Source organism: Urocitellus parryii, chromosome 3, assembly GCF_045843805.1.
Source record: "Urocitellus parryii isolate mUroPar1 chromosome 3, mUroPar1.hap1, whole genome shotgun sequence".
Classification (NCBI taxonomy): Eukaryota; Metazoa; Chordata; class Mammalia; order Rodentia; family Sciuridae; genus Urocitellus; species Urocitellus parryii.
In genome coordinates, this window is record NC_135533.1 from 218,651,695 (window position 1) to 218,679,391 (window position 27,697).

Consider the following 27,697-nt stretch of genomic DNA (forward strand, 5'->3'; position numbering starts at 1 on the left):
TCGGCCTCCCGAGCCGCTGGAATCACTGGCGGGTGCCACCGCTCCCAGCTGATGCAGTAATTTAAAAAATCGAATATGCAAACTATTGCCTGGGAATCTTTATCATTACTGTTACGATTACGGTAAAATATACATAAGAACATTCCTGATTTCAACCGTTTCTAAGTGCAAAGTGGCATACCAAAAATACGGTCACAATGTTGTGTGACCATTGTCACCAGCTCTACCCACTTGTGCCTGCTAGGCAAGTGCCCTCCCTCTGAGCCACACCTGTGCAGGTAGGTGCGTTCCCATCATGCCTTGCAGACTCATCGCTCATGCCCTGTCCTCAGTCCCTGGACCCTGAACGGCCTTTCCATCCGCTTGGAGTCTCCTATTCCACCGGTGGAGAGGAGGCACAGTGCTGTCTTCTGTGACTCTGGTGGGTCATCCGCAGGACACCTGGAAGCTCATCCATGTGGCCCGTCGGCCAGGACATCCTTCTGCTCCAGGGTGAAGGACAGGGTTCCATCCTTTGGAAGGACCACCTCGTCCCTCCGTGGCACTGGCTGGCTTTGGACTACTGTGGATGCCTGCTTTTTTTTTTTTTTTTTTTTTTTAAAGAGAGAGTGAGAGAGGGGAGAGAGAGAGAGAGAGAGAGAGAGAGAGAGAGAGAGAGAGAGAATTTTTAATATTTATTTTTTTTAGTTCTCGGCGGACACAACATCTTTGTTGGTATGTGGTGCTGAGGATCGAACCCGGGCCGCACGCATGCCAGGCGAGCGCGCTACCGCTGAGCCACATCCCCAGCCCTGGATGCCTGCTTTTGTGAATAAAGTTTTGTTAGACCCAGGGCCGGTGTGGGGGCAAAGCCAGCCAGGCACTTGTCTTGGGCACAGAAGTTTGGTCCTCACGGTGAATTTTTCTTTCTTTCTTTTTAATATTTGTTTTTTAGTCGTAGGTGGACATAACACCTTTATTTTATTTATTTTTATGTGGTGCTGAGGCTCGAACCCGGGTCCCGCCCGCCCGTGCTAGGCGGGTGCTCTACGGCCGAGCCCAGCCCTGAGTGTTCTCCCCGAGTGGGTGCTGAGGAGCGAACCTGGGACCTCACCCAGCACCAGCCCTACCCTGAGCCCTCCCCAGCCCTCAGGGTGACTTTTGAAAATTCTGCATCACAGCATGATCCTGGGGTGGAGTTGTCACCACCCCCCAGAGGTTTCACCATAGTCTCGGCCCTGAGATGCCTCTGGGAGCCCGACGAGAGGCCACCCTGTCTCCCCTGGGACCCGAAGCCCACCCTCCACCTGAATGGGAGTCTTGCAATTGAAATCTCTTGCTGCTAAAATGGAGCAGCTCAGCCTCTTTCAAAACCCGATGGTGTGTGAGTGTGGGCACAGGAGTGACAGCCCCTCCACCGCGGCCCCTGTGTGATCCTGGGGCTGGCACAGCGGGTGGGATGAGAAGAGCTCAGAAGGGGTCCTGGGCCAGGTGGGGCTCAGGGGCAGAGCGCTGGCCGAGCCCACCGGGCCCGGGCGCCCACCCGGCCTGTGCCAGGCACTGGCTTCGGTTCTCAGCATAGAAATAAATAAAATAAAGGTCCATCAACATCTAAAACGAATATCTCCAAAGTGCTCTCAGCTGTCGCTGGACATGATATTTCACTTACTGGTCTCTACGTGGTGCTGAGGATCGAACCCAGGCCCTCGCCCGTGCCAGGCGGGGGCTCTCCCCCTGGGCCCCAGCCCCACCCCCTGAAAATACTTTTTTTAAAAAAGAATATTCACCGTCCTGGCTGAGTTTTGTAGGGCCCCCTTGACACGGTGCCCCCGCAGAAGTACTCTCTCCTCTTACCTGGTGCGTAAGACCCGGCCTGTGCCACCCAGCCCAGCTGAGGGTGCCGCTGCTAGACAGATGGCACCTGCTGGGGGAGGCAGGGTGCCCGCAGCTGGGCGGCTGGGGCTGGAGGGGGGCTGCAGAGGTGGAGGCCCGCCACCTCACAGGAGGAAAGCGTCCTCCTCTGTCCCCCAGATCCACACCGGGGTGCCCGGAGAGGGACGTGGGTGTCCACGAGGCCCCGAGGCTGAGTCCTCAGGATCGGGCCTGTGTCCTTCTAAGAAGAGGGACGGAGACCAGAGCTGGCTGCTGCGAGGACACACCAGCAGGCCATCAACCAGGAAGAGCCCTCGGTGGGACCGGGTGGGAGGCCCTTGACCTTGGGCTTGGCTGCAGAGCCGTGAGAAGTCACTCTGGGTCTGGAGGCTGCGGAGTTGGGAGGGTGGCCTCCTAGCAGCCGGCGCTGACCCGGACGGGAGGGATGCCCTGGGGTGACAGTGTCAGGACGTGGCAGGGCAGGGCCCGCCCAGGCTTGAGTCCCAGCTCCTGCCGACCAGCTGTGTGGCCCTCACTGTGCCTCCGATGGCCCTTCTGCAAAACGGACGTGGGCAGCGTCTCTGGAAGGTCCCGATGTTCAGGGCGTCCAGTGGGCTCCTCCCTCCTTGCTGGGGGCCGTCCACGTGAGGCGCCACCTGACCTCAGACCCTGGCGGGAGCTTCTGAGCAGGGCAGGAAGGGGGTCGGCAGACAGGCCCAGCACCCCAGGAGCTGGCAGTGCGTGGCCGCTCGTGACCCAGGCGCTATTGGAGCCAGAGCTGAGATGAAGTGGCCCCAGCAGCCCCCGACTGGACAGGGGACAGGACACAGGGGTCCTGCTGCGACTGGACTCAGAGACCCCCTTCTTTGAAGCCTCCAGCCTGCGGTCAGGCCACCTCGGTCCCCTCCAACCTGACCATGTACACTTCTAGATGGCAGGTGCCGCGGCCACCCTGGCCACCCTGGCCACCTCCTCGGGACCCCTCCCTGAGGAGCGCGGCTGCCCTTCTTGGTGGATCCTGTTGCTTCCCTGCCCCTTCCTGCCCTGGATCTCCTTCTTTGAATCTGCAAGACAAAGAACTGAGGAACCCTGGTGTCTCCAATGTGGTACTCCTGGGGGGCATGGGGCTCCTTCAAGGGGGTCAGGGTGGCCCCTCTGGGAAGGTGACATTTGAGCTCGACCTGGTGGCTCGGGAAATCCAGGCTTGAGAGGCTCTGAGGGAGGAATACTCTCAGCCCTGGGCACAGCTGCGCAAAGGCCCTGGGGCAGGAGAGCCCGGGTTGTGTTGGAGACCCGGTGAGGAGGGAGGGAGGAGAAGGGGGCCAGCCTGGGGGGCTGCAGGGGAGGCCTGGGTGGGCCTCGGGGTGTGGCCAGGAAGCCACTGGCAAGTCTGAAGTAGGGAAGGGTGGGCTATGACCTCATGTTTTCTTGTACAAATGAACAAGACGAGATTCCTGTCCCCAAGGAGAAGTTTCCGGGTGGGGGTGACTCATCCTGTGAAGGTCCAGACGTTTGTAAGGCAGGAAGGGCTGGGAGGAGGTGGGAGCAGCATGCCAGGTGGCGGGGTGGCTGGCGGGGCCTGGGCGCTGCGAGACATCTGAGGACACCCTCCTACCTCCCCTACCTTGGGCTGTGTGTCCTTGAGTGGGTGACTTAACCTCTCTAAACTCCTTCTTTTCATGGGAAAATCAGGTGGTGGGAAGGAACACTCAAAATGGTGTTTTGAGAATGGCTTTGGCATAGGTGTTCCTCATGCCTTCCCCTCTGTGGCCACCTGAAGTCCCCCCTCCCTCCCTGGACACCCTTAAGCTAACCCCCACCCCCTGGTTCTCCCTGCCACAGCCACTTCCAAAAGCCAAGTTGTGCCTAGTCCCTCCTCCATGCGCCCTCCAGAAATATGGCACGCTGCAGACCTTCGGATGCGTCCTCCGTGTCCTGGCTGGTGTCCTCTCATCGCCCCCACCGTGGCCTTCCCCTGGCCGGCCCTCACACCTGGCCCTCACACCGGCTCCTCTGGGGTCCTCTGGTGCTGGGCGGTGAGCGGGCCTCCTGCTGCCGAGCTGCGGCGCTTCTCTTCCTCTGGTTTTTCTTCTGAGCACTGAAACCACCAGAGTGACGGCTGAGCCTCTGTGGGCAGGCAGCCCCGCCCAGCCTCCCTCTGCTCCGTGCCGGGTGCCTGGGGCCCGAGGCTGAGTCCCGACACACTCCAGGTCCCAGCAGGCATTACAGGGTCCCTGGGAGACCTAGAGGAGGGAGAGGCACACCAGGGGACAGCGTCGGAGAGGGACCCAGCCACCCATCAGCGAGGAGAGCAGGACAATGTCACAGCTGGTCAGAGTCCAGAGGACACTGCGTTATAGGTGTCAGGATGCCAGGATGGACTCCACTCCGCACAGGCACAGTCCTCAAGATCCTCCTGCCTCAGCCTCCTGAGCCACTGGGATGGCAGGCGTGGGCCACGGGCCGGCTTCTCTTTTTGAGACAGTTGCTGAGGCTGGACATGAACTCGAGATCCTCCTGCCTCAGCCTGTCCAGGAGCTGGGATGACAGGCATGTGTCACTGTGCCCGGCTTCTTTCTTTCTTTCTTTTTAATATTTCTTTAGTTGTCAATGGACTTTATTTATTTAGATGCGGTGCTGAGAATCGAACCCAGGGCCCACACATGCTCGGCGAGCGCTCTGCCCCTGAGCCCCAGCCCAGCCCTCTTTTTAAAATATATTTTTAGTTGTAGTGGGACACCACACCTTTGTTCAGTTAGTTAACTTTTATGGGGCGCTGAGGATGGAACCCAGCTCCTCGCACATGAGCCAACCCCAGCCGGCTTCTGCCTCTATTTCCTCTTTCCTTTGTTTCTCTCCTGGATGGGGGATGAAACCCAGAACGCTGGAAGCCCTGCACCCCTCAGCTACATCCCCAGCCATTTTTATTTTGGGACAGGGTCTCCCCAGATTGCTGAGGCTGGCCTCCTACGTGTCGTCCTCCCGCCCCAGCCTCCTGAGCATCTGGAATGACGTGGGGCTGCCATGCTCAGCTGACAGTTTGGATTTCTGTGGATGTGCAGAGTTTGACCGACTGCCTGGTCGGAGGGTCTCTCTCTGCAGACAGGTCCAGGGCTTCCCTGGGCCCTCCATTCAGCGCAGCTGACCGAGTTCACAGACCCCATGACCACTCCTCAGGTCCTCTCAGCACCCAAAAAAATGGTCCATCTATGTTCACGGTTTTATTGTGGCTACAGGATACAAATTCCAGTTGACCAAGGAAGGCCAGGCACCAAGCCAAGTCCGGGAGGGTCCCACGGGGGAGCGTCTGGTCACTGTCCCCAGGAGTCCTCCCCAGCAGGGAAGCCCAGCCCCGGCCTCCACACAGCCTGCCTGGCTGAGCTCTTGCCTGGAGGCTGGTCCCCAGAGAGCCTGGCCCCAACCCTTGTTCCTCCTATTGTCAGATGGGACTATCCCAGGCCACAGACTCCAGGCCAACAGAGACATACCCCTCAGGAGGGACATTCCTGGGGCCTAGAGGTCACCTCCCAGCAGCTGGGGACAAAGGCCAGCCTTGGGGAGGCTGGGCGGGAACCTCCTGTATTGTCCACACTTGTAAAATCCCTCCAAGACGACGAGGCAGGCAGGACTCCGGGACGGGGACGCGGTGTGCTCCTGTGGCCAGCAGGGTCCAGCGACCCTCCCTGAGTCGACACAGCTGGGCCACGGGTGCCCAGAAGTTGGGTCCAACATGGTTCCAGACGTGTCGGCGAGGGGTTCAGGTGACGCGGTAACTGGGGAGGGCCTCCCTGGAGTGGTGGGCCTCGTCCACCCAGGTAAAGGCCAGATGGAAGGAAGGGCTGGTTCTCCCTAGAGCCAGAGAGCCCCCTGCCCTGGCACTGGAGAGGGGCCATCCGCTGTGCCCTGCCCTCAGACTCGGTGGGTCTGAGCAGGGTGCGTCCTCGGAAACACAGCGGGAGTCCAGTCTGCTGTGGTCAGGAGGGAGGAGCTTCAACCTGACCACAGTGTTCAGAGGTGGCCGGGGGCGATGAGGGTTGGACAAGGTCACTGAGGTGGTTGGTGTGGAGCCCCCATCGGATCCTGGTGGCTTCATGAAAAGAGAAAGGGTCCAGTTCAAGGCCATGCTGGAGGCTGAGGCAGGAGGGTCCAGTTCAAGGCCATGCTGGAGGCTGAGGCAGGAGGGTCCAGTTCAAGGCCATGCTGGAGGCTGAGGCAGGAGGGTCCAGTTCAAGGCCATGCTGGAGGCTGAGGCAGGAGGGTCCAGTTCAAGGCCATGCTGGAGGCTGAGGCAGGAGGGTCCAGTTCAAGGCCATGCTGGAGGCTGAGGCAGGAGGGTCCAGTTCAAGGCCATGCTGGAGGCTGAGGCAGGAGGGTCCAGTTCAAGGCCATGCTGGAGGCTGAGGCAGGAGGGTCCAGTTCAAGGCCATGCTGGAGGCTGAGGCAGGAGGGTCCAGTTCAAGGCCATGCTGGAGGCTGAGGCAGGAGGGTCCAGTTCAAGGCCATGCTGGAGGCTGAGGCAGGAGGGTCCAGTTCAAGGCCAGCCTGGGCCACTGCACCCAAAACGGGCTGGCGTGGAGCTCAGTGGTGGCTGTTACCTAGCACGCATGAGTCCCTGTGTTCACACCCAGTCCTCACACACGCACACACACGTGTGCCCCCCACATGCACCTCCACACACGCACACACGTGAATGCACTCAGACACACGCGTGCACACGCCCTCGCCCCGCCGTGTCCCGGAGGCTCTGACTCCACACGCTGCCCCCCGCCGTGGCCGGAGGTGTGAGACTCTAAACACCTGTTTTTATCTCTGTCCCGAGGGGGACAGAGCCCAGGCGCCCGACCCCGAGCCACATCCCAGCACCTTCTAGTATTTTGTTTTGAGAGGGGATGATCCTCCTGCGTCCAGTCTCTGGGGCTGCCCGCGGCCCCGCTGGTGGCCTGGTCTCACGGGGAACTCTGGGTGGGTTGGGTGGGTTTCCCTGCAATGACCAACGCCAGGGCTTCCCCAGACCCTCTCCTCAGGTGGTAAGGCCCCCGAGGGCGGCAGCTCTCAGCCCAGCGCCTGGCCAGGAGCACGTCCCGCAGCAGTGTGGACAGTGGGGCCAGCCCCGAGCCACCAGGCCCAGCGAAGCTGCTCCTCCTGCTGACCCCTGTGCGGGCGACATAAGAGTGCACTGCCTCGGCCACTCGGGTCGGCCCCCTTACCCAGGGCCTGAGCTCAGCGGGGACCCGCCCTACCCACGCTCACATTTTCCTACACACACACACACACACACACGCTGCGATACCGGGAAGCGTGGGAATGAGGCCCAGAGACCAGCAACAGTGATGAACAGGACAGTTTCCTCTAAGGAGAAATGCGTTTTCTCCTCTCAAAATTTTATCGCACTGAACTCACCCCTTCCCGTTGACCCTGTTGACCAGGACCACCGCGGGCGTGTGTGTGTCTTGGGGGCTGCTTGTTATGCAGCACCAGCTGATGGATACACAGGTGTGGCAGCACGCGTGTTTCCTCCTTTAATGTCCTCCCCTCTCCTGCTCCCGTCGCACACTCCCAAGGTGGTCCCTGCCTTTCTTCCTCACGCGAACCGCCTTCGGCTTGCCACATGCTTGGCTACTGATCATGTGTGTCCCGCTCTTCCGCCTCTCTGACCCCACACAGGGGGCACTTCCCTCCAGGCTCACCAGCCCAGCCTCGGCCACCTCCGATTGCACCTGGGATTACAGGTTCCAACCCAGGTTCCTGCATTCTGACACTCAGGCTCCGGAATCTGGACCCCCCAAAGGCAGACCCCAGAATCCAGGTTCCATCAGCCAGGCGACCAGCACGCTAGCTTCATAACAGAGGTTCGAGACATAGAAATGAACTAGTGAGTTCAAATTAAAGAGACAGGACTCTCGTTACCTTATTTGCCCAGCTCAGAGACGGCTCCTCCCAGCTCCTGCCTCCAGCCACTCCATGCGGTAGTGAGGTTTACACAAGAGGCCAGCAAGAGAGGGGGAACACGCCAGGGAGTGAGCTTTTATTAGGGAACAAAAAATTCAGAGGAAAATTCCATCCAATGAAGGTCGAGGGGGGCAACATTCCCAGGTCAGGGTCAGTGACTGGTCTTGAGGTCAGTGGTCAGGCACACCCCCACACAGACAGGGTGGGGAAGGCTCTGACACAGTGTGTCTAAGCGCCTCACACCCAGCCAGGGAGGTAACTGTGGGAACGGCTTCCCACAGTTCCAGGCTCCAAAATCAGGGTCCCCAAGACCCAGACTCCAGATTCTGGAACCCCAAGACCTAGGACTTCCGCATGAAGGCCTGGGTCTACACCAGATCCAGGATCCACTCCTCCAAAATCCAGATGCCGGAATCCAGGCCTCCCAGAGCTCCGGGCTCCGGAATTCAGATCCTGGAAGGCGATCCCGGCGAGGAACCAGCAGCAGCCCTTGGCCTGGGATTTTGAAAATCTGGCGCCAAAACTCAGCCCTGCCTGGAGCAGAGGCACTGGGCCAGGCGTCTACCAGGGCCGGCACCTGCCGGTGTGGGCACCCGCCTTGGGGACAGCTGTGCTCCCTGGCAGGTGCTGGAGCTGCACCATCTGCCCAACACCAAGGCCGCAGCCCTCCGTGGTGCCTCCTGGGACTTGGAGTCCGCCTGGGCGCAGCCCGCCTCCAAGGCCTGGCCCTGTGGGGAGGGGACGAGGGGTCACTCAGACCATGGGACAGGGGCACCAAGCGCAGCCTGCCAGTGTCCTCGGAGGGCTGGGTGGGCGGGGTCCGGTTCCCAATGTGTCATCTGCAGGGTCCACACCAGGGACCGCTGCACTGTGACAGACATTTTGCTTGTCATGGCAGGAGGGAGGTGGCTCTGCCATCCAACAGGTGGAGCCCACTCACACCCCACTGTGGGCAGGTCCCCTTCACCCACCCCCTGCCCCTGCCGGCAGCGCACAACTGGAGAAAGCCCACTGTGGAGACTGACCTCCCAAGTCACGCCTGCAGAGGCCCTGGCTGTGGACTGAGCTCCCGCCTTGGGTCCCTGAGACCCGGCCACACAACCAAACTGCACGTCCCATCAGCCCGTTTCCCCCAAACCCAGGAGCTTCCAAGCAACCAACCCACAGGGCCCAGTCAACCTGAAAAGGCCGCCTAGCTCGGACCCCGCAAGGGAGTCATTTTGCACCCACCAGGGCCTCCTTTCTGCAGACAGAGGCCCTGGCCTCTACTCACAGGTGCCTCTCTATTCAGATGGCTGCTGGCAGAAGCCAATGACATCATCCCACTGGATTCTGTGGCGTCCTGCTCTGTGCCCTCCTTGCTGGGCTCTTCTATCTATGGCACTCTGTGACCTGTGGCTTTTCACGTCCGGCCTCTTCCCCTGAGCATGTTTGTGGGGTTCCTTCACCACCTCAATTTTCCGGAGTCCAGTGAGGTAGTAAGGCTAGACCGGTGGGGAACCCGGCAGGAGTCAGCAGCCCAGTGTCCCACAGTGGCTGAGGTGGGTTTGGTGGCTGGATGTGGCTCCCCTGTGGCTTTGAGTTGCCGCATAAGAACTGTAGACATTGGCGGGCTGCCACGTGGTAGTTGGATGCAGGCGCACCCCACATCCCATCAGGTCCTGGTACCCGGGATGGGACCCAAGGCTCTCCACCACCCTGCCACACGCCCAGCCCTTTTTATTCGGAGATAGTCTTGCTGAGCTGCCCAGCCGGCCCGGGAGGCCCCCTCCTGCCTCCTGACCCTCCGCGTCGGGCGTCCGGGCCCCTCTCTCCAAGTCCTCCATAAAATGCACCCTGTAAACGGTGCAACTGCCCCTGTCTTTGTGCTGGCCATTCACCCTCCCTCTGCCCCTCGCCACCCTGCCCCTGGCCCTCAGTGACCCCTCTCCCCAGTACCGGCTGGGCCTCGGCACCGGCCAGGAGCGCTGGACACTGGCCCAGCTATTTTCGCTTCCGCACGTGAGAACATGCAGTATTTCTTGGCCTTCCTAGCGCACCTCCGTGAACTGCTCCAGTCCACCCGTTTTGCGGGAGTGGCTCTTTAAGGAAGGCCTCCGGCGGTCTTTCCAGCGAAACCCCCGAGGGAGCCGGCGGGAGACTCCCAGCGCGGCCCTCGGGTTCCCGGCGCCCGGAGACTTCAACTCCCGGCGTGCCCCGCGCGGGGCGGTCGGACCACAACTCCCGGCGGGCCCCGCGCGGGGCGGTCGGACCACAACTCCCGGCGGGCCCCGCGCGGCGGCGGGCCGCGGGCGGCGGCGGCGCCATCTTGCGCGGCGCGGATTGAATGAGCGCGCGGAGCCTGGGCCGCCGTCGGGAGCCGCGCAGGCCGCGAGCCGCCGCCGCCATGGCCTCGCCGCTGCCCGGCCGCGCGGGCGGGCCCGCCACGCCGCTGTCGCCCACGCGCCTGTCGCGGCTGCAGGAGAAGGAGGAGCTGCGGGAGCTCAACGACCGCCTGGCGCACTACATCGACCGCGTCCGCGCGCTCGAGCTGGAGAACGACCGGCTGCTGCTCAAGATCTCCGAGAAGGAGGAGGTGACCACGCGCGAGGTACGCGGCTCCCGGGGCGGGGGGCCTCGCGGCGGTGCGGGCCGGGGCTGTTCCGGGACCTGCGGGAGCTCGAGGGGCGGGCACCGGGCGGCGGGCCGCGGGGTCTCGGGGGACCGGGCGGCCGGGAGCGACTGCGGCCCGCGGTGGTCCGGGGTGCCCCTGGTGAGAGGGGCGTTTTGAGGGGTCCCTGAGGGACAGGGGCAGAGAGCAGACCGCGCACCGGGGAGGAGGCCGTCGGGGGACTCCCAGCAACAGGTGCCGCGGGGCCGGGGTGCAGCCCGGGCCGCCCTCCAGGGAGGGGTCCTGGGGGCTTGGGCGGCCTGGCGCCCCAGCGCCACCTCGGTGGCCCGGCAGACCCAGGTGTGCAGGAGGAATCTGGGCGCTGCACTCTCCGGGGGAAACGGGGCGGCCGGCCTCTGGGACCTGGAGGGGGGCTCCACAGTGGTCCCGGAGCCCAGGGACTTTGGAGGGACCTTGGGGTGGGAGCTGGGAGGCTGGAGTGGGTGGGCCTGCAGAGGGGTGGGGATCTGAGGAATGGGCTCTGATGGGAACTCCCCGGGTCCCATGGGGAATCTGGGTGGCCCGGAGCTTGGCCTGGAGGACAGCACTGGCCTCGCAGGCACCACCTGGGGCTTGGGAAGGAGGGGTAGGCACTGGGTGTCCATCCAACCCAGAAGGAGGCTTTGGGCTCTGGGAGTTCTGCCCTGGGGGTGGTGAGGGCTGTCTCTCCAGGGTCCTGGGTGGGGTCTGTCCTGGGGTGGGGACGCTGTCCCCTGCCATCCCCTGGAAGCTCTTTTCTCCCTCCCATCCACCATTCGCAGTCCAAGGGCAAGTCAACACAGAGGGCAGGAGCAGCACCCACTACTTGGTTTCTGTTCCGAGGTTTGGGTCCCTGAGTCCCAGGGTCTCATCCTGAGAGCTGCCACTGAAGCCTAGATTTACCAGGGGCCCTGCCTTCCCTCTCTGGAGAGGGGGTGAAGTGGGGGGCTTCTGGGGAAGCTGGGTTAGGGCAAGGTGAGTTTCTGGGAGCTACCTCCCCTGGGGTGGTGGTTAGTGGGGCCACAACAGGTGTTTTACAGAATGAAGTGAGAACACAGGACAGTGCCCGGAGGCATGTATACCCATGTTCTGCTGCATGGAGCCGGGGGCAGGGATGCTGAAACACAAAAAGCTGCCTGGTGGGGGGAGGCAGCTGGAAGGGTGGTGGTGCCACCCTTGGGCTGCCCATCCAGGTTCCCTTTTGTTTCCCCGTCCTGTGCTGGGGATGGAACCCAGGGCCTTCATGTGTTGGTCAGGTGCTGACCACAGACTGCTGAGCTGCATCCCTAGCTCGCTCTCTTTTTTTCCTAATCTTTTTTAGTTGTAGATGGACACAAATGCCTTTATTATGTGGTGCTGAGGTTGGAATCCAGTGCCTTAGACATGCCAGGCGAGTGCTCTCCCACTAGGCCCCAGCTCTTTTGGAGACAGCATCTCCCTAAGTTGCTCAGACAGGCAGTCCTTCTGCCTCAGCCTGCCCAGTTGCTTGGGATTACATGTCTGGCACCTGCTTTTTAATCTGCATGACTGGACAGGCTTCAGCCTCTTTGAGCCTTGGTTTTGCCATCTGTCCAGTGGGGGCAGAGTTGTCCCAACTTGGCAGGGCCACCGCCTGGGCAGCACATGCTATCCTCAGGACAGGAGCCTGGTTCCTGCCTGGCAGAGTGGCTTGGCATTCAGGGTTGCAGCTGTCTCTTGTCTTTGGACCTCTGTTGTCCCACGAACCTTTGGGTCTGGCAAGCATACAGGAAGTGCTGTGCTGGCCCCCACTGGAGTTCTACCCGAGGGAGCCTGATCCAGCCATCAGTGTCCAGGTGTGGCTTTGGTGTTTGTTTCTCAGTCCTGTAAAGGGGAGCAAGAGGCGCTGTGCAGGGCGGGGGTGACACGCTGCCTCATCCTTAGCACCAGCTGCAGTGTTGGGGAGAGCTTGGGGCTGATAGTGCCCCTGTCACACTATAGCTGGTAGAGCCCCTGCAGGGATGCTGGGGGCGGTCCTGTGGGGTCCAAAGGATGTGGACCCACCAAGGAGTACTGGGGTGCCATGCAGCGTGCCCGCTTTGCCTCTGCAGCTCCTGGCACCTGGTGGAGGCTGCCTCCAGGGCAAGCTTGGCAGACTCCGGGACCAGAGGTTGTCACAGCGGGGGGCCATGCTGCTCAGACCAGGACTGCCTTCCACAGTGTCAGACTCAGACCTGGAGGAGATGGGATTGGGCGTCCCCTGAGGGTGCCTGCAGAGCTGTAGGAGCTGGCAGGCAGGGCTGTGAGGTGCCTGAGCCCTCCTGCCCACACACCTTGTGTACACCTTCCGCTGTCCTTACAGAAACCAGTGCTGGGCTTGGTGTGGATTCTGGACCTGCCCCGGGCTGCCTTGGTTGGTGTTGTTTTGGTGGAGTGGTCAGTGCCACTATGGGTGGCCACATGCGCCTGGCCTTGCAGGCTCCAGATCAGAGTTTGTTGGAGAAGGATCTCGGGGTGCTGGGGGGTAGGGGAACCCGTGCCTGTGCAGGTGTGGGGTTCCCAGATGTGGGGGCGGTGCTGCAGGAGCTAGGAGGAACTTGGCCTGGGCTTTCTCCCCCACCTGGCCTGCCCCGTGTTCTGCTGGGGGACTGGGGCTGGTCTCCAGTGACTCTCCAGCGGAGGGGCGCCACCCTGTGTCCATGCTGCCCAGGGAAAGAAAGCCCACTGGGTTGTCTGGACCCCACCTTCGGGCCATTGCATGCTCCCACAGTTGCTGGGATTCCTCAAGCTTGGCAGGATCCCGTGAAAGACAAGTCAAATGGCCAGTGTCCTGGTGTCCAGGGCAGGGGGCGGGTGGCCCTGCCAGGAGCGCACCTGTTCCCACCCTCCTGGCTGTTCCCACCCTCCCTGCAGGTCGGGCCAACCATATGGCCTCCATCTCCTCCACTCAGCTGTGGCTGAGGGTGGAGCCACTGCAGGCGATGCCGAGTGGACAGCCAGCAGAGCCCTGTGCCCAGGGGGCTCCCTGTGCCCCTGGAGAGGTGCAGGTCTCCTGTGGCTGTCCAAGCAGGTGGGGCGGAGATGGCCTCATCAAGGCAGCGTGCTTGTGCAGACCTCTGACCCCTCCCCATGCCCGTTTCTGCCCCAGAGCCCTGTCTAGACCTGACATGCCCCGGGGCATCACATCTCCTGGGTTCTTCTGTTTCCCAGACTCGTCTTGGGTGCCCTAAACAGGATGGGTCAGGGTTTGTAGGCTGCCCTCGCTCGTTGGGTGAGGTAGATAACATTTTGGTAGAATGTTTTTTAAAATAAGCCAAATTTGAAAACCCATGATGAATAAAGTTATCAAAAGTCTAAACACACGCATGTCCAAGTTGCTGGTGTGCCCAGCGCTGAGCTGGTCTTTGCTGGTAACTGGTGGCCCACACGCCCTGGGAGTGGTGAGGGAGCGCAGGACTGGGGCGGTCCAGTGGGCAGTGTGGGCACAGAGGTGATGTGCGCTGATGCCGTGTGCCAGCTCCGCCATGTGACAAGGCCTGAGGAGAGGGCCTCCTAAAGACATGGTCACCTTCTGAGGGTCCCGCACGTGCTGGGTGGTCTGGCTCCTGGGGTTGGGCAGCACACCTGTGTCGTCACTCCAGCCTGAGGACAGGAGGGGTCCCTAGTGACCTCAGACCTCCTACTAGGCCACCCTTTAAGGTTCCACCCGCTCCCAGTAGCTCCAGTCTGGCACCAGGCCTTGAACACATGGGCCTTTGGAGACATTGGGTACCTAACCTAGCACCCTTCCCTGGGTGTCCTGTCACACCACCCCTGGGCTGGGAGGTGGGGTTGGGGGCAGAGAGCAGGGTTGTGCATGTGCCCGCTTGGGGCCGGAGTGGCACTTTGTCAACACAGAGCTCATTCTCCAAGTTAGCTCCCGGGAAGGAGCTGAGGGTGGCCCCAGATGGCCTCTGGGCAGAGGCAGGGAGAGGGTGGCCAGAGCCTCGGAGGGTGGGCGTGCTCTGTCACCCACACCATGTCCCGCAGACTTGACATGCCCTGAGCCCAGGGGTCTGGAGGAGGTCCTCCTGTGTCTGGGCAGTGGGCCTGGCCACCCTGACATGGGGGGCGCCTGGAGCTGCTGCCGTCAGTCCTCCCCGGGTGTCCTGGGTGCCCTAGCTTGGCCTTCAGAGTCCACTCAGCCCCAAGCAGCCTGGCTCTGTCTGACCCCACAGCACGGCCCCGAGGTCGCCGCGTGGGCTGAAGCCAAGCGCGGTCCTGCTGTGCCGCAGCCCTGCGTGTGCGCTCGCCCAGGTGAGCAGGGCTGTGTCCCAGCGCCCAGGGACAGCCCTCCTCAGTGACCAGGTCTCTTACTTTTTGTCCTGGGTGTCGAATCCAGGAGCCCTTAGCCGCTGGGCCGCACCCCAGCACTCTTGGTCTGGAGTCAGGCTCTCACTGAGGGGCCCAGGGCCTCCTGAGCTGCTGGGGCTGCGGGAACTCTCAGCCTCCGAGCCGCTGGGAGCACAGGGGGTGTGACTGCGCCCGGCCTCCAGTGCCGGCTTCTAGGACCTGCTCCTCACGCCAAGGAGAAGCCAGCCTTCTCAGCCCTGTACCCAAAGGCCACACATATCCTGCCTCTGGACTCTCCTGTCCTGGTGTCTCCTGTCACTGGGTCACAACCATGGCCTTGTGTATCTGGCTGTCACTGAGCACCAGGTCTTCAGGTCCAGCCATGCTGCAGCTTTGTCACTTTGCTCCTGCCTGTGGCCGAGGGACGCTCCAGGTATACGGGCCATCTGCCCGTCTGTCAGTGGACGCCTGGGCCTCAGGCTCTGGTGGTTGTGAGAGCTGCCCAGCGAGCACTTGGGGGGTCTCCTGGCGGGTGCTCTCCCTTGGGAGGTGCACCCTCGGTGGGGCAGGAGGCTGCTGGGTCAGGGGCTCCCTGGCTTCGGGGAGCTGCCCGTCCCACACCTGTGGCTGTCAGTCTTCGCGGCCGCCGGCCGGCGGGTGTGAGGTGGAGCTCGCTGCGGTCGGGCTCACATACTTCGGAACACATCAGCGCGTAGCTTCGCGTGCGCAGCAGGGGACAGGGCACGAGGGCCCGCAGGCAGCCAGTTCTGCTCCCCTGGCTCACAGGGCTGGGACGGGACTGAGGTGGCTGCCTGCAGAAGCCTGCCTGTGTACCCAGTGCCCCACAGGCCCCCTCTAGGGATGGCGTGGGTGGCCTGGCTCAGGCAGCCTGGAGGAACCCTGCCCCTCCCTGGCCTGCTGGTGGTTTGTGCTCGTCTGGAGAGCTCTCTGGTCCCAGGCACCGTGAAGGCCGGGCCAGTGCCTAGCCAGGACCCCAGCCTGCGGACACCCGCGCAGCCACGAGGAAGGTGGCCCGCTGCCTCCAGAGGGGCCTGTCTTGTCAGCTTTTGTGCTGCTGCGGCCGAAAGGCTGGCACACTGAGAGGGGAAGGGGACCCCGGCTCGGGACTTCACAGGTCTCAGTCCACAGACAGGCGCTGTCCCTGGGTGGGCGGGAGGCGGGGGAGGGCGGGGAGTGTGGGAGGGACGCGGCTCGGTGCTGACCAGGAGGCCTGAGAGTCCACTCTCCAGATAGACATGCACCCCGAGGTGCACCCAGGACCCACCCAGGTCACCCGGGGCCCCCTCCTCAGCCTCACCCCGCCTCCAGGTCACCCAGTTGGGGTGAGAACACTGATGGGGGAAGGGACTCATGACCCATCGTGTCCCCTCTGAACCTTCTAGCACAGTCTCACGTGAGCTTTGGGGGACCCCTCACCTCCAGACCTTAACAGGGCCCATGTCCTCCCGTGTTGGGGGACACAGGCCCCGCAAAGCAGCAGAGTGGCTTTGTGGCCAGGTACTTCTGGAGAAGAGGCAGTGTGGTGTCAGACCAGTGGTGCCGAGCTCGGGCAGTGGGACCCAGGACCAGGTTGGGGGACGCTGGTGGCTTTCATGATTGGGGAGTTACTGGCACGGGGTGGACGAAGGCCAGGGGCACTGCTCAGCAGCCTGCAGTGCCCAGGACGGCACCTCAGAGAATGACCTGGGCCCTTGTCCACAGTGCCCAGGGGAGACCCTTGGTCAGGTGTTCCCCCAATTCTTGGATTTTGGAAGCTGAGAATGTGAAAAATGTATGTGACGTGGCCATGACTGCTGCCCAGGGGCTCGAGTATCGCTGTCCCAGGAGGCCGGCTGAGGCCTGTTTTGCTGTGGGTCAGGTTCCCTCTGGGCATGTGGTGCTCCGGGCATAGGTGAGTCCAGGGCCTCTGGGCGCCACCTGTCCCCTGAGCTGGGGTGTGGGAGGGGAGACAGATCATTCCAGAAGGGGTCACAGTGGGGGGGCTCCTGGGCCCTAGCTGTTCACCTTTCCTGCTGGAGAGTCTGCCCCTTGCTGCCCGACAGGGCACTGGGCCCCGCGTGAGCCGGGTGACGTGGGGCAGCACCCTGGCCGCCGCTGTCTTGCCGGGTGTGCTGCGCCTGGGGCAGCTGAGGGCCTGGGCGCTGCGCTGCGCTCCCCCCACCGTGCGCTGTCTCGCAGGTGAGCGGCATTAAGGCGCTGTACGAGTCGGAGCTGGCGGACGCCCGCAGGGCCCTGGACGAGACTGCCCGGGAGCGTGCCCGGCTGCAGATCGAGATGGGCAAGCTGAGCGCGGAGCTGGAAGAGGTGCACAAGAGGTAGGAGGGCCGGGGGGCTGGCCTGTGGCCTGGACACTAGCGGGTGACTGGGCGGCTGAAGCTGGAGTGGGGGGCTGAGGCGACCTGGTCTTTCCTGGTGTTCACACAGGCAGCACGCTGTGCACAGCCTCACTTAAACCCGGGACATGCAAGGACAGGCCCTGTGTCACAAGGTCCTGTTGGCCTCGGGCGTGTGACCCTGGGCTTTTGGGTGGGGGGGCTTGACTTCCCTCAGTTGACAGCTCTTAGTGGAGTTGGGCTCTGCAGGCATTTCTGTGTCACCACCCACAGGTCCCAAGTGCTCTGAGCAGGACCCGTGGGGTGTCTCCCCCCAGAGCTGCCCCCCCAGAGTGCTCCCCGCCAGAGCTGCTTCCCCCAGAGTGATCCCCCCAGAGCTGTTCCCCCGAGAGCTGTTCCCCCAGAGTGCTCCCCCCAGAATGCTCCCCCCAGAGCTGTTCCCCCAGAGTGCTCCCCCCTGGAGCTGCTCCCCCCAGAGCTGTTCCCCCAGAGCTGTTCCCCCCCAGAGCTGTTCCCCCAGAGTGCTCCCCCCAGAGCTGTTCCCCCAGAGCTGCTCCCCCCCAGAGCTGTTCCCCCCCAGAGTGCTCCCCCCAGAGTGCTCCCCCCAGAACTGTTCCCCCAGAGTGCTCCCCCAGAGTGCTCCCCTCCGGGAGCTGCTCCCCCCAGAGCTGCTCCCCCCCAGAGCTGTTCCCCCCCAGAGCTGTTCCCCCAGAGTGTTCCCCCCAGAGTGCTCCCCCCCGGAGCTGCTCCCCCCAGAGCTGCTCCCCCCAGAGCTGCGGTCCTGTCCTCCTGCTTTGCCCCAGGCCTGGGTCAGCTTCAGAGGCACTTGTGGGCTTCCGCCGCTCCCTGCTGGTAGGAGGGTCATGTGGCCTCCTGGAGGGAGTTGCTCATCTGGGTGTCCCCAGAATTGGTGGTAACTCATCCTCCTGGTTTGGGGATAGGCAGCTGGTGGCCTGAGAGCCCGTGTTATGTCCAGGTTGAACTGTAGCGCAGGTAGTCACCGGGGCCTCGTGGCCAGTGGTGCCTGGGCCCCGTAAGTGGTATGTGGGCAGTCCTACTCCTCATGGTGTCCCTTTGCCAGGAGAGGTCACCTTCCAGGTTGGCCCAGGCACCCCTCACCCTCCTGCCCAGGAACCAGGGCTCCAAGGGACCTTCTGAGTCCTCCCAGTGACCACGAGCCAGAGTTCAGGCATGAGCAAGGACAGATCACCTGGACCTTGCACGTTCCATTTGGTATCCCACCCGTCCCTCAGCTGGCAGCTGACCCCAGGTGGACACTGGGCGGCCATCAAGCTGCCCACCTCCAGGGAGCCTGCTTTGTGGTTAATAAGCAGGTTTGAGCCAGGTGCAGTGGCCACGCCTGCCATCCCAGCCACTCAGGAGGCTGAGGCTGGAGGGTCACAAGGTCTAGGCCCCTAAGATAGAAGGACTGGGTGTGGCAGAGGGAGACCCCTTCCCAGCCTGCAAGGCCTGGTTCTGCCCTGGGCACTCTGGGAACTCCTAGGGGCTGCGTGGTGCACACTGGAGGGGTCTGCACCACCCAGGAGCCACCCCATGGCCCCCGGACTGTCCACTTCAACCTCTAATCTTGGCCCAGGGTGCTGCCCAGTGACAGAGCCCTTGCCTGGTGTGCGTGAGGCCCTGGGTTCTGTCCCCAGCACTGCAGCAGCAACACTGAGTTTTATAGTATGTGAAGTTCACCTTAATTTGGAGGAAAAAATTACTTTCAAATAGTAAATACCCTGGGCCTGACTTCTGACCTCTGACCTGGGTGTCCGTTCCCTGACCGCAGTTTCCTCAAGCTTTATGCCCAGCCTCCCTCAGTGATCACGACTCATCTGGTCACTGTCCCCAAACTCAGTCACCTTCCTAACAGGTTTGGTCTGGTGTTTTTCTTCTGCTAACAAATCAGTTGCCAAAGATCCATGGTGACAAAGGCAGGTGGCCTCACGGAGGACGCCACCAGTGGGCCCGGCTCCTGGTGGCCCCAGGGAGCTCTTGTACCTGGTTGGAGCTGCGTCAGCCCCTTGGTGCTCAGAGGAGGGGCTGCCGCCATGGCCAGAACCCTGCTCTTTGCAGCGGGCTGCGGGACCTGCCCTTCCAGACCCGACTCCTCTGCTCCTGGCCGCCTGGCCCTGCTCCATCCTGCAGGCCAACCTCTTCTCCCAGAAACGGTCGTGGCCCAGCCCCACCGTCCCCAGGGCTGGCCTCCCTCCTAGCGTGGCTTCCTGTGGCCTCTGAGCAGAGACCTAGGAGGAGTCCCCGGTGGATCGCGGTGTGAGAGTGGCTCCTCCCCACAGCCATGCGCAGCCGGGGTGTCCCCAGAGCCCTCAGAAGCCACAGGCACTCCCGTGTCTGAGGTCTGGTGTTCGCTGCCTGATGTCCAAGCCGGGCAGGCGCCGGCAAGACCCCGCGTCCCCCGTTCCCGTGAACTCCCCGGTCAGCCCAGAACTCCCAGGAAAGGACACTAGTGCCACTGCTTCCAGTGGTGGGGGCCGCTCTGCGTGGCCTGCCCGCCACCAGCCCTGAGAGGCATGGCGTGTCCCGTGGGGGTTAGGCCAGGGCCAGGTCCCCTGTGACTGCGTGGCCACGCTGTCCCCTGGCTCACCTGGCCTCTTGACCTGCAGTGCCAGCAAGAGGGAAGGCGAGCTCTCGGTGGCCCAGGGCCGCGTGAAGGACCTGGAGTCCCTGTTCCACCGGAGCGAGGTGGAGCTGGCCGCCGCCCTCAGTGACAAGCGCAGCCTGGAGAGCGACGCGGCCGAGCTCCGGGCCCAGCTGGCCAAGGTAGGCCCAGCTCCCGGGGCCGGGGCTCCGCGGGAGGTGCAACCAGCACGTCCTCAGCCGCCACTCTGTCTCAGGCCGAGGACGGTCACGCCGTGGCTAAGAAGCAGCTGGAGAAGGAGACGCTGATGCGCGTGGACCTGGAGAACCGCTGCCAGAGCCTGCAGGAGGAGCTGGACTTCCAGAGGAGCGTGTTCGAGGAGGTGAGTCCTCCCGCCCCCGGCCGCCGCCTCGCTCTGTAAGGACACTGTCGTTGGACTGAGGCCCCGAGTGGACCAGAACCCACCTGCTGCCTGGGTCCTGCACAGAGACCTCTTGCCACCCAAGGCATGGCGCAGGCCCTGGGGGTCGGAAAGCGCACACGTCTTTGGGGGCCACCATTCACCCACCCCAGGGCCCCTCTCCCCGCCCAGCCACCTGCCCCCTCCCCACCACCTCCTAACGTGGTTCCTGGCTTCTTAGGACACTGGGGACAGGGGGCCTCAGGCAGATCAGCCAGGCTCCTGTGTCCTCTGGGGTGGGGCCCGGGTGCAGGGCCTGGCCCCCCGGATTCTGCAGACGCCACCATCACAGAGCCCACTGTGTTGTCACAGCCCCTGGAATCCTTGGGCTGGGCCGGGCCGGGCGGGGCCACTTGGTGGTCACTGCCGGGAAGACCTGCCAGAGGAAGGGATGCCTGTGCAGCTGAGGGACCGTGCCCGGCTCCGGCCAGGCCCAGCGAGGGTACCAGTCACCACGCAGCCCTGCGTGGGAGCCAGCCCCGTGCGGGGACCTGTGGAGAGAGCCACGAGGGAGCCTGGACTCCTCAAGACGCCCAGGAGGGGACCTGAGGGAGGACCCACATCCCCCCAGGAACCCTTCAAGGCACCTGTGAGGGGACCCGCGAAGGAATCCATGAGGGACCCCGAGCCTGTGAGGGGACCTGCAAAGGAATCCGTGAGCGACCCTGAGAGGGGACCCGTGGAGGAATCTGTGAGCGCCCCTGAGCATGTTGGGGGACCCATGGAGGAATCCATCTGGGACCCTGAGCCCGTAAGGGGACCCATGGAGGAATCCATCAGGGACCCTGAGGCTGTGAGGGGACCCGTGATGGAATCCATCAGGGACCCTGAGGCTGTGAGGGGATCCATGGAGGAATCTGTGAGGGACCCTGAGCCAGTGAGAGATCCTGTGAGGGGATCCACAATGGAATCCATGAGGGACCCTGAGCCAGTGAGAGATCCTGCAAGGGAACCCCTTAAGGAACCTGAACCCGTGAGGGGACGCGTGAAGAAAGCCATGAGGGACCCCGAGCTCTTAGGGGGACCCGTGAAGAAAGCCATGAGGGACCCCGAGCCTGTGAGGGGACCCGTGAAGAAAGCCATGAGGGACCCCGAGCCTGTGAGGGGACCCGTGAAGAAAGCCATGAGGGACCCCAGGCCCGTGAGGGGACCCGTGAAGAAAGCCATGAGGGACCCCGAGCTCTTAGGGGGACCCGTGAAGAAAGCCATGAGGGACCCCGAGCCTGTGAGGGGACCCGTGAAGAAAGCCATGAGGGACCCCGAGCCCGTGAGGGGACCCGTGAAGAAAGCCATGAGGGACCCCGAGCCCGTGAGGGGACCCGTGAAGAAAGCCATGAGGGACCCCGAGCCCGTGAGGGGACCCGTGAAGAAAGCCATGAGGGACCCCAGGCCCGTGAGGGGACGCGTGAAGAAAGCCATGAGGGACCCCGGGCCCGTGAGGGGACCCGTGAAGAAAGCCATGAGGGACCCCGAGCCCGTGAGGGGACCCGTGAAGAAAGCCATGAGGGACCCCGAGCCCGTGAGGGGACCCGTGAAGAAAGCCATGAGGGACCCCGAGCTCGTATGGGGACCCGTGAAGAAAGCCATGAGGGACCCCGAGCCCATGAGAGGACCCGTGAAGAAAGCCATGAGGGACCCCGAGCTCGTATGGGGACCCGTGAAGAAAGCCATGAGGGACCCCGAGCCCGTGAGGGGACCCGTGAAGAAAGCCATGAGGGACCCCGAGCCCGTGAGGGGACCCGTGAAGAGACCCCTGAGGGAAGCAGTGAAGAGGTTCCTGAGGGGCCTTGGGAAGATCCCCCTGAGGGACCCGCCGAGGGGACCTGGGAAGGCGTCCTTGAGTAAACTCGGATGGGGACCTGTGGGAGGACCTGTGAGGGGGCCCATGAAGAGACCCCCTAGGGGAGCCGCGAAGACACCTGGGGAGACGCCGCGCAGGGGAGCCGCGCAGGCGCCCGGGAAGGGCCCCCGCAGGAGGGGCGCCGAGGAGGGGGCACACCGGGTGCAGGTGGGTGTCTGCCCGGGCGCCCTCAGACGGTCCCTGTAGGCCAGCAGCCCCCAGGGCTCGACCCTGTGCCCGGGCAGGTCTCCTGGTGTGGCCAGCGAAGATGCCTGGCTGGGCCTGCTGCCAGTGTCCCATCCGGCCTCTGGCGAGGCCCAGCCTCTGGCTCGAGCCATTCGTGGTCTTTTGTGTGCTGGGGGGTCCTGGGGACTGGACCAGCCATCCCCCAGCCATCCCCCAGCCAGGACTTGCATCCCCTGCCGCTGCCTCCGAGGCTGAGCTGGATGCGGGCGTGGCTCTGGCCTCGGGTGCTAGGCCAGCTCCTTACCGCTGAGCCCAGCCGACAATCTGTTTTACTGTCAAAGAACGACTTTAAAGAGAAGCGATCCCCAGGTGATATAAAGTTCACCTTTTTTAAAAGTGTAGAATAAGTGTTTTTAGAATCAATTCTTCCCATTAATTCCAGAACATTCCATCAGTCCAAAAGGAAGCCCAGACCATGAGCATCCCCCATCCCTCGTAGCCCAGCGCCTACAAGTCCACATCCGTCTCTGACTCTGTCACTTGTCTGTCGGGCTCTCAGCACCAGGTCCTCGGCCCATGTGCAGTGCAGCCGTGTCACCTGGCTCCTGCTTGTGGCTGAGTGACGCTTCAGGTGGAGGGCCACACCGTGGCCCTTCGTCCACCCATGCCCATTTGGGCTGTGTCCACTCTTTGGTGGTCAGCAGGGCTGCTCCTGTGAACATTTGTGAACAAGTAGCAGGGAGACGCCTGGAGCTTCTGAGGTTGGTGAGGGAGAGACGGGGCACGGGGAGTCCACAGCGAGCTGCACCCCAGCTCTGTCTTTATTTACCCTGAGCCAGGGTCTGGCCTTCGACCTGAGAGGGGCACTTTTAAGCACTCAGGCTTGGCGCTTGGGGTGTGGGCTGCTCCCCTGGGCCCCTGCCTTCCTCCTGGGCTCTCTCTCGGTGGCCACCTCAGAGCCACAGTGCTGTAGGACCGCAGGCTTTGTCGCCACACAGGAGGTGCGGGAGACGCGGCGGCGGCACGAGCGGCGCCTGGTGGAGGTGGACAGCGGCCGGCAGCAGGAGTACGACGTGCGCCTGGCGCAGGCCCTGGAGGAGCTGCGCAGCCAGCAGGACGAGCACGTGCGGCTCTACCGCCTGGAGCTGGAGCAGACCTACCAGGCCAAGGTGCGGCCCGCACCCCCGCCCCTGGCCTCACCTCCCCATCTCCCCATCCCCGGCCTCACCTCCCGTCTCTCCTAGCTGGACCATGCCAAGCTGAGCTCTGACCAGAATGACAAGGCGGCCAGCGCTGCCCGTGAGGAGCTGAAGGAGGCCCGCATGCGGGTCGAGTCCCTCAGCTACCAGCTCTCCAGCCTCCAGAAGCAGGTAAGGCCCGTGTCCTGTGTCCTGCCTTGGGGCCAGGCTGGGTGGGGGCAGCCCTGAGTGCTAAGCGCTGACCGGGCCAGCTTTGGAGCCTGTTCTACAGCCCAGCCTCTGTCCCCACTGTGCTGGGGGGCCTGCTCACCTGCTGTCCCAGCAGGGGCAGCCCCAGAAGAGGCTGGGCTGACCTGGCCACCTGCCCCTCCCAGGCCAGTGCTGCTGAGGACCGCATCCGAGAGCTAGAAGGGGCCATGACTGGGGAGCGGGAGAAGTTCCTGAAGATGCTGGACGCCAAGGAGCAGGAGATGATGGAGATGCGTAATATGATGCAGCAACAGCTGGCCGAGTACCAGGAGTTGCTGGACGTCAAGTTGACCTTGGACATGGAGATCAGCGCCTACCGCAAGCTCCTAGAGGGCGAGGAGGAGAGGTGGGCGGCAGGAGCAGGGGGTCGCGGATCCTGGGCCTGGCGTTTTCCGGGCCACCAGTCATACCTCTCCACACTACCCTTAGGCTGAAGCTGTCTCCCAGCCCCTCCTCACGGGTCACCATCTCACGGGCCACCTCGAGCAGCAGCAGCAGCATGTCCACAGCTGGGCGTTCAAGCCGAAGCAAGCGCCGGCGCCTGGAGGCGGAGGAGCCCCCAGGCAGCGGCTCAAGTGGCATTGGCTCGGGCAGCATTGGCTCGGGCAGCAGCAGCAGCTTCCGCCTGGCCCAGCAGGCCTCGGCCACCGGCAGCGTCAGCATCGAGGAGATTGACCTGGAGGGCAGGTTCGTGAGGCTCAAGAACAACTCGGACAAGGTGAGCTGCTGGGCAGGGCACAGCCCTGTGCCGCGTACTGGTGGCCTGCGGGTCACCTGTGTGTGTGTCCCTTCCAGGATCAGTCCCTGGGGAACTGGAGGATCAAGAGGCAGGTCCTCGAGGGCGATGAGATCGCCTACAAGTTCACACCCAAGTACGTCCTGCGGGCCGGCCAGACAGTCACGGTAGGTGCATCAGGGAGGGGCAGGTGGGAGGCTGGCAGCAGCCTCGTCTGGGTGCTGCAGGGTCCAGCTCTGCCCCAGGGTCAGCTGCGGGTCGTGGAGAGGTGCCAGGGCTGAGACCTGGCTGTTTGGGCTGGTGGGCACAGGGGACCCCCATCCATGAGCAAGCCCAAGTGAGGCTGCAGTGCTCGGGCACTGAAGGGCCTCAGGCTGGGCACCAGGTGCTGTCCACATCCAGATCCAGAAGACTGAGCAGGGCATTCTTGGGTTGACAGGTGTGGGCAGCTGGTGCTGGGGTGGCCCACAGCCCCCCCGCCACCCTGGTGTGGAAGAGCCAGAGCAGCTGGGGCTCGGGCGAGAGTTTCCGCACTGTACTGGTCAACGCCGATGGAGAGGTGGGTGTGAGCCTTTGGTGGGGTGCACCGCGCGTCCCCCACCTGCCCTCCACGGGCCACAGTCCTGGGGTGGAGTTCGGGGCCATACCCGCGGCATGGAGGCTGCAGCCCAGCAGTGACCTGGTCACACGGGACACTCCGGCCTCAGTGTTGAGTGTTGGTGGTCCTCATCTGGTGCAGGAAGTGGCCACAAGAGCAGTGAAGCAGTCTTCTGTGGTGCGGGAGAACGAGAACGGGGAGGAAGAGGAAGAGGAAGCCGAGTTTGGCGAGGAGGATCTTTTCCACCAGCAGGTAGTGACCTTGTGCCCACTTGCTGCCTGGGCAGAGCCCCTGGGTACACGCATGCGTGCACTCACATGCTTGCTGGGCTGCAGGGCCCGGATCCCGCCATCCCCTGGTGTGCAGCCACCCAGGCAGGGCTGGGGTGGTATTCTTGCCTCCTTCCCGCTGTGCAAATTCTGTGACATCAGGGCAGCTGGCTGTGGGGTCCCCAAGACATGGGTGTCTCACGTCCCCTGGCTCAGGTGCCAGTTGCCTGCAGAATGCCTGGCACCAGAGTCGCAGCCAAGTTAGTGCTCGTTTAAAATACCTCTGGTTTGGGACATGGACGTGTGTAGCTCAGGGTAGTGGAGGGATGGAAGGTTCTAGAAATAGGGACCGGTAGCACACCCTGCCTCCTTGGGTAGCCCAGCCAGGCCTGCCTCGCGGGATGGGCCTCATGACTGCCATCCTTGCTTCCTTCCTCCCAGGGGGACCCACGGACCACCTCGAGGGGCTGCTGCCTGATGTAACGGAGCACTCGGCATCCACACACTGTTCCTCACCCAGAGCCACTGAAAACTATTTTTCTATCATTGGCTTTCCTTAGTCTTTGGTCTGTTTCTAGCTGATTTTTAAGCAAACTGCCAACTCACGCGGGTCAGCATAGCCTTGACCTCACCTGGGCACACCTTGCCACTTCAGACTCCCACCCTCGCCATCCCACGGCCTTCCACCCCCGGGGACCCTGGGGGCTGAGGGGCTGGGCCTGGGTGCTGTGGCGGACCTGGCCTGAGGGGGGACAGAAACCACCGCTGGGGGCTCAGGTGGACAGAATGTGAAACTGCAGGGATTCTATAGCTGTAGGGTTTCTTGAACGCTTTTTAAAAACCAAATTCAGAATCCAGGTTGTGACCTGGTTGGGGGGGGGGCACTGTCACTGTCACATCAAGATTTGGTGGTTCCACTTCAGCCACCTGGAAGCCATCCTTGCGTTGAGCGCGTTGAAGTAGGGGCTGCCTGGGGCTGGGGGCGCACTCTGGCATAGCCAGGGCCTGCAGGGCTGGTCTGGCCTCCGTCCTGTTGTGGGCAGCAGGCTGGGACTCTCCGACCTGGCTTTCTGGGCCTCAATTCTGAAGCTTTCCAGTTGCCACCCTGATCCTGCAGGGCTAGCAGGGCAGGAAAGGAGGACACTCCCAAGACTGGTCAACACGGCTGACCTCGGGAGCAAAGGTCATGAGTGTTAGAAAGCTGAGTGCAGGACAGCAGATTCCCAGCCCTCCCACAGGAGCGTGGGTCTGCCTCCTGGCCAGAGTCTGGGGGGAGGCCCCTGCTGCCTCCCATGTGCACCATGCCGAGCTGGTGAATTGTGAAGAAATGTTTCTCAGACATGCAGGTGAAAATGGACTCCTGTCTCCACGGCCGAGTCCCACGCCTGGCCTTGCCCACCCAGCAGCCCCTTCTACAGTCACACCCGCCTACTCCCTCATAGGCACGTTATTTTTTTAATGGATATTTATTTTTTTACATTTGTGAGTACGCAGGTTGCCAGGGCCACCAGGACAGTCAGATAGGCCATCCTCCCAGGGATGGCATGGGGTGGGGGACCTGTCTCCATGAGCACCCCATCCTTCACATGGCTGACCTCCCTCGGAAAGTGCAGCTGGAGTTCAGACACTGATGCTGAGCCACGTTCATGCGCTGTCCCCAGAAAGTAGCGGTGGGACACAAAACAGCCCCGCCCTACAGTCTGGACAAGTGTGGTGCTTCTCTGGTCATTGGCTCTGGCTGCCCTTGGGAACTGAGCCCCAGGCAGGGAGAGCACCAGTGCCCGCCACGCTTGCTGCGGAGCCGTGCAGCTTTCCTGGTTTCAGAAGCTCCTGGCCACACATGTGGTGACCACTGACAGTTCCTCGCAAGGTCCAGGCAGGCCAGGCTGCTGTCCGTGCCCAGCACCACTGCCTGTCCTGCCGTGGCCCCGCGCTGCCGGCCTCACTGCCTGTCAGGGCCGCCTGCTGGAGCCAGCCGCCCGAGGGGGTGGGCGCCAGGCAGAGTCCTGGGCTCCTGGAGCCCAGGTGCGTGACTGGCCCAATGCCCACCCCGGGCCAACAGGAGGTGGTCTGTAGCTGAGCCCTCGGCGGACCTGGCCACCGCTCTTGGGAGACAGCTTGCCTCGCCCTCTGGGGCTGGGCCGTGGACTCCGGGAGACGCGCGCCCTTTGGCGTGCGTGGCTGGGTTTTGAGCTGCGTGTCGAATGTGCGGCTTTGCTGTCCCCTTCCACTAGTTTGCGACGCACGTTTTGTGACCGGTGACTTTTGTACGATTCTCCAATAAACACTGGTTTTAACCAGCGCAGAGTCGGGCCCACCGAGGCGAGCGTCCGTCGTGACTCCGCCCGCCGCGCAGACCTCCTCTCGGCTGTTTGAAGCCCCGGGGGCTCGGCTGACGCCCACCGCGCGGTGCGCAGGCGCGGCGGGCCGGGGCGGGGCCTGGACGCGGAGTGACGCTGGGACTTAGGCCCCCGCGCGTGCGCGT

The 27,697-nt window shown here is 63.1% G+C and overlaps 1 protein-coding gene and 1 long non-coding RNA gene across 3 annotated transcripts; one reads left to right on the top strand and one right to left on the bottom strand.

Annotated features, from left to right (window-relative positions):
- LOC113201167 (uncharacterized) lies at positions 1-9,961 on the bottom strand. The gene is made up of 3 exons (XR_003303123.2): positions 9,840-9,961; positions 3,765-3,949; positions 1-575 (listed from the first exon to the last, which is right to left on the bottom strand). It is a non-coding gene; the product is annotated as an uncharacterized LOC113201167 (long non-coding RNA).
- Positions 9,962-10,126: 165 nt separating this feature from the next.
- Lmnb2 (lamin B2) lies at positions 10,127-27,662 on the top strand. 2 transcript variants are annotated; one of them, XM_026414687.2, is made up of 12 exons: positions 10,127-10,390; positions 16,919-17,055; positions 19,701-19,857; positions 19,932-20,057; positions 23,160-23,330; positions 23,406-23,531; positions 23,735-23,955; positions 24,039-24,327; positions 24,405-24,512; positions 24,785-24,904; positions 25,085-25,195; positions 25,654-27,662. In XM_026414687.2, the coding sequence occupies exons 1-12, from the start codon at positions 10,127-10,129 to the stop codon at positions 25,693-25,695; spliced, it is 1,872 nt and encodes a 623-aa protein (XP_026270472.2). In that variant the 3' UTR covers positions 25,696-27,662. The 2 variants fall into 2 exon arrangements, with proteins under 2 accessions (XP_026270472.2, XP_077652758.1); XM_077796632.1 differs by lacking the exon at positions 10,127-10,390 and adding an exon at positions 16,423-16,631.
- Positions 27,663-27,697: the final 35 nt, after the last annotated feature.